The following is a 6000-nucleotide window of genomic DNA, read 5'->3' as shown; positions in this document are numbered from 1 at the left end:
CATATGGATTAATACACATTTTCTGACGTAAAAGAAGTTTATAACTCTTAATTATTGTCATTATTCATTAAGTGTAATTCACCACCTTTCTTCCAAAAGTCACTAGTTTTAGGAGGGATTAAGAGGGACGGAGTTAAAATTTGAGTCAAAATCAGGGACAGTTGAGAGTCAATAATAAAGAAGTGTTTGTTTTACACACACACATTTATAAAAAGATGTGTAAATCTTTACGGACGGTCAATGTCCCACCCCTCCCGATCTGTTATTGCTCCGAGTCCCTTTAAGGAACGACCTTGTTAACGTGAAAGTTGAGCCGAAATGACGTGTTCAGGAAATTATTTGAATCTAATGTGAGTGCTACCAGTTTCAAGATCTCTGTCCCTGAACTGACAGCAGACTAAACAGTAGCCATATACAGCCACACAGTGCCACCTTCTTAGTGGCCGCACCCGCACCAATAGAGCCACCCTGTTAAACGCATAGCCTTGTTTCAGTCACCACCTTAGCTGCTGGATCTGAGGGGCAGAGTCTGTGGCAAAGACTTTGAAAGCCTTTGCTCTGGTGTTGTATTACCTGTCATTCTGTGATCTTAGGCTTCCTACTTGGTTAAAGAATAACGAAAGAAAACTGGCCTACGCCTTCTCTGCCTTCACTAACCCCGAGAGAGGAAGATCCCGTTTGAGAAAGTGGCACGGAGGAGCGCATTGGAAGGTGTCGCAATAGTAGCATTGGGCGTAGGGTTCTTCTTAGGCATGAGCAAACTTTAATCAATTTTAATTAACCAATCACCCGGATATTTGGATGAAACAGCATTTTCTGACTGTGAAAAACTCCTTTCCGTGTGTTTCTGCTTCAGCATAGAAACTTCCACTGTATGCTCCCCTGCACTTGCGGATAGGCAGAACTCGCCATGCTTAACAATGGGAATGTGCCGGGCCAGCAAGACCAGGAGAAGCAGGACAAGCTGCCCGAAGAAAGCCAGCAGAGTGGGCCCCCGGCTGTGTCCCAAGTAGCTTGTCCGTATCCCCGGTTGGAAATAAAAAAGAACGCCATCACGGACAACTATCGGGTGTCAAACCAAGTGCTTGGTTTAGGGATTAATGGCAAAGTACTAGAGTGCTACGACAAGAAGACTGGAGAAAAATACGCTTTAAAGGTACAGTGTGCAGTACATAAAACCACACCGACACTAATCTGACAACTTGTTTTATATCAACACTGAGCAGTGTGCTTTGGCTAGGGGAGGGGAGTGGCCTTACTTGGACACAATTTAATGCTTTTCTTGCTGACTGCCCAAAATGATTTTTTTTTGGGGGGGGGGGGGGGGGGCTAGCTTTTGCTAATGTGCCTTATTTCCCCAAAGGACTAGGATCAATATGTGGCTGTCAGTTATCCCCGGTTGTATCAAAATGCTTCTCTGTCTCGACAAACTTATGATATTATTATTGTTATCATCATCATTTTATTGTTATTATTATTACTGGAAAGAGGTTTGGTAAATTTGAGGCCAAACAGTATTACAGTTAGTACATTCACTAAACAACTGAGATGTTGCAATTACGGACTTCGTTTGTATTCCTCAGAAAATGCACGTAAAATGAAAATCTATTAGTCTATGGATTCTCTCAACAAATATTATTAATTTTAGGTGTCTAATCTGGAAACATTGCCTCCGATTATTTATTTTTATTTGTTTATTTGCTTATTTGTTTGTTTATTTATTTATTTAATTTTGCATTACCTGTGCTTCCTAGTGAAAAAAGTTTAAAGTTAAGGAGGTATGCTCAATCTGTTAACAACATGTCCCCCACATTGACACTGTATTTGAGTAAAAATTACATCTCTACATTTATATCTGTCCGTGTGCATGTATATCCCATTATCATATATTAACACATAACACATGCACAGACATATGTTGTCATGTATACACTATGTATTTATATAGGTAGGTATCTATGTGTGTGTGTGTGTGTGTGTGTGTGTGTGTGTGTGTATGTATGTATATATATATAAATATAAATATATGTATATGTATGTATATATATATATATATATATATATATATATATATATATATATGTGTGTGTGTGTGTGTGTGTATACATTTCTGAGTACATACATTATATTCACACACCCCTGCCCCAGTTAAAAAGTATAAGATAGTGCTTTGTACAGTCAAAACTGCTTACTGGAAAGTATATTGTAAGTGAAGCATTTCCAGGATACTAAGTGGTGTTTTTGTTTAACTAGTTGGATAAAGTAGCAGTTTCTTGTACTGCAGTAAATTTTTGCAGTAATCATTATGATATAAACAGATAGCATGTGTCCCGTGCGGTTGCATAGGCTGCTATTTTTATTTGGTGCAGCTCAGTAGTGGACTGTAAGTTAAGACGCGTTACTATTTATAGTGCATAGCTCAGTAGAGATTAGTTCATCTTCACTCTTAAACATCTATAATGTCATGTCATCATAAGGATATGCTTACATATCACTTTCTGCAGCTAAAAAAGCTGCTGAGTAACAGGGAAGGTTGTTATTCCAGCACTTCCTTTGTAATTCATGTGTTTGTTGGCTGCTTTGACATTAAATTATAGGATTCATTGCTCAGAAGTAGCTTAAGCTGCTGCCAGGTTTGTGATATCAGTGTGGAATAATCACTGTTTTTTTTTTAAATCAGGTTCAGTGCATATCATATTTTTTCTCCTCTCTGTCTTTGTTGCAAGTTCAAATGACATAACTGATAGTGTAGATTATTGGTTTATCCTTTAACGAGTGGTGCTGCCCCCCCGCATATGATACTATATCTATAGACCATACTGTGTTGTCGGTGCTGGTTGTGAGGGTGAGTGCTTCATTTATCTGATAAGATGGAGTAGGGAGTTTTCTCTGCTGTGATCTGAGCTCATCATTCTGTTTGAAACCTAGACTTGAAAAACAGATTTCATCCAGGTGTTGCAAGAACTGTTGTATATGGTATTTCAGACTGCTAAATATTCTGGAGAACCATGGATCTGTTGATTGATAGGCAATGGTATTTGAGCAGTCAGAAACAAAATTTAACTGGCTGAGTTTTATATAACATAGGAATGTATGGATTTTAACTTCTTGTACTTGAATCCAAATTCAGTGATAAGCAAACTTGTTTTACTAGCATTGGAAATGATCTTATATGCTTATCTGATGAACAGGTTGGTTAGATGTTTTCAACTGCCAGTTCTTTGTGGCTACTTTCTCAGCATCCTCCATCTAAGTTTGTTGTTGCTGTACGGGAACAGCCTGATGTTTGACTTCTAATCTTGACGGCAGTCCTTTGCTAGACTCAAAAACTTAAGTATCCAGTATGATTTGGAATAGCTTTTGCTTTTTTTCAAAGATTCAAAGTAAACTTTATTGTCATTTACGACCAGACGAGTGTAACCTAAACAAAATTTTGTGCATCAGTTCCTTCTTGAGATTACAAACAGAAAGTAAAACAACACATAAAAGTAAGAGAATAAACACAGCTAACATATACAGTCCTACTCCTAATGCCGTACAAAGGAGCAGAAAAATTCCAGCACTTGAATAAAGAATAATTATACTCTCCCCTAAGTTACAGTAACTGCCCCATTTAAATAAAAGATACATTAAAGTTTGCACATTGCCTAAGTTGTCTCTCTATTATTGCACTTCATAGGGATAAAATAAGTAAATGTTGCACTTACTTGGAATTTGTGTGGTATATATTATACATCAGACTATGGGTATTTATGAAAAAAAGAAAAAACTGACTTAGTTAATGTATAGTTCTCTGGGACTTATGCCCAAGTTCAGAAGTCTGACCACTGTCAGGTAGAAACTGTTGTTGAATCTGGTAGTCCTGCAGCAGATGCTGCGATATCTTCTACCCGATGTCAGATGCTTAAACAGTCCTGTGTGCTGGATGCATGCTGTCTTGTATTACTTTGGTGGCCCTTCTGATGCTTCTTACAGAGTAAAGTTGTTGTATTGATGGAAGACTGGTACCCATTACCTTTTCTGCGACCCTCACCACTCTCTGTAGTGCCTTCCTGTCTGTAGCTGTACAACTTCCAAACCACACTGTGAAGTTACTGGTGAGGATACTCACCTCTACAGAGATAGAGAGGATATGAGATAAGAGCTGAGCTTTCTTCAGCCTTCTCAAAAAATGGATGGGCTGGTGGGCTTTCTTGACCAGTTGGCTGTTTTTTCTCAACCACGAGAGATTCTCTGATATGTGTGCACCTAGAAATTTCATACACTTAACCCTCTCTACACTCTCACTATTGATCATGAGTGTTGGATGGTTTGTTTTCTTTTTCCTGAAGTTGATGATAATCTCTTTGGTCTTGCTGGGTCTATATTAGATCAGCGAATGCTTAAACAAGCGAATGTTGATTGATCGACCTTATTTTAGCGAATGTTAAAACTATCGAAGCAACAGAAACTCAAATTTTTTTCGTAGGGAGAGAATTCAGTTGTCCGTTTCTGTTACTTTGGTATTTTCAGTGCTGTGGTGGAAAGTTACGGGTCGGATTCAGTGTGTGCTTGTGTGGATGTGAGTGTTATGGTGGGTGAGATGAGTTAGGGTTAGGGCTCGGGTTAGGTATGTGTGCGATTGTGTGGACGTGAGGGTTAGGGCGGGTTTAGGTGAGTTAGGGTTAGGGAGCGGGTGAGGTGAGTGTGCGATAGTGACGGACCTTAGGGTTAGGGTTTGGGTTAAGGTAAGTGAATAGTTAGTGGTGTGTGCATAGTTTAGTGTAGGGTTAGGTGTCAGATTTTAGGTGTATGTGTGTGGATTTCTGTTTGTTTGGTGTGCTTGTATTGTGTGTTTGTGTTTTGGATCAGTGATTTTTTTCCCTAGGAAAAAAATCGCTGATCTGACAGTTTGAGATTGTAACAATCAGCGTTTGCTTTTTTAAGCGTTCGCTGATCTAATATAGTCCCGGTCTTGCTTATGTTCAGGTCAAGGTTGTTCCCCTCACACCAGCTGATCAGAGATGCTTTACACTGTAACTTGATGTGAGATAATTTTACCACCCCTGAAACAGACAGGTATATGTTGATCCATCTACTGATGTTCCTTCAACTGCCAATAGATTGAAGAAGTTTTGCCAAAATATGTTTTGGCAATCCTGGAAAACATTTTTTTTTTTTTTTTGCAGGGGGCAATTCCCATGAACACCAAAGTCTCCTACCAACTATTGAGGGGTGATCTATGACTAACTACAAGGCATTCTCGAATCTGGTCCTGATGGAACTGTTACATATTCAAAAAACAAACGGCACAAGGGATAGGTTCCTGACCCAGAGACTCCCCAGACTCTGGAATAGACTGCCCATACATGTCAAGCAGAGTGCCTCTTTGGCCCTCTTCAAAAGGAACCTTGACGATTGGATGGGAGAAAGGAAATTCACCTCGGGGATCACATCAATCGCCCTGCTAGACAGGGGTCCAGGGAGTTAAATAGTGTAGGAAGAAATAACCAGGGAATTGTTATGGCTAGGCTTGTATAGGCCCTAGGGCCCATAGCCTAGTACCAGCCTATGAACCTATGAACAAGGATTATCCGATCCAAGGATCTAAACTTGGCCTGTGACATGAATCAAAAATGCTGGAGGGACAGGTATTTGTCTCAGAGATTACCCTTACTCTGAAACAGGCTACCTATTCATGTGAAGTAGAACCCTTCCCGGACCCTTTTCAAACTCAGTTTGGATCAATGGATAGGAAATCATAAATTCACTCCTGGGGTGGCACCCATGTCCTTTATGGATCGGGGCACTCTGTAAAATATCCAAAGGCATAGGCATAAACCTAAACCATCCTGTAGCCCTTAGGTATCAAAAATGTGGGTAAATCTGGGTAAAAATGGCTAGACTTGTACGGGCTCTTGTTACCAGCTTTGAAATGCCACATAAATTATCAGTAACATAAAATAATCATCTCAAGGCCATTTATAGATTAAGTTCTGTTAGAAAGGGTGAGCTTTTGTC

At 39.6% G+C, this 6000-nt stretch overlaps 1 protein-coding gene across 1 annotated transcript in view; it reads left to right on the top strand.

The window, feature by feature from the left end:
- Positions 1–345: 345 nt before the first annotated feature.
- Positions 346–6000, top strand: part of MAPKAPK3 (MAPK activated protein kinase 3) — an 803022-nt gene continuing 797367 nt past the window's right edge. Inside the window, exon 1 of the mRNA XM_044077994.1 lies at positions 346–1156. Coding sequence (XP_043933929.1) covers positions 911–1156 — 246 coding nt within the window. The 5' untranslated portion in view covers positions 346–910. The remainder of the gene's footprint in view (positions 1157–6000) is intronic.

The sequence above is a fragment of the Protopterus annectens genome, chromosome 7.part0 (assembly GCF_019279795.1).
Source record: "Protopterus annectens isolate FY-2018-M chromosome 7.part0, PAN1.0, whole genome shotgun sequence".
NCBI lineage: Eukaryota > Metazoa > Chordata > Ceratodontiformes > Protopteridae > Protopterus > Protopterus annectens.
Note: the sequence above shows the minus strand (reverse complement) of the source record. Positions and strands in the feature narration are given on the sequence as shown.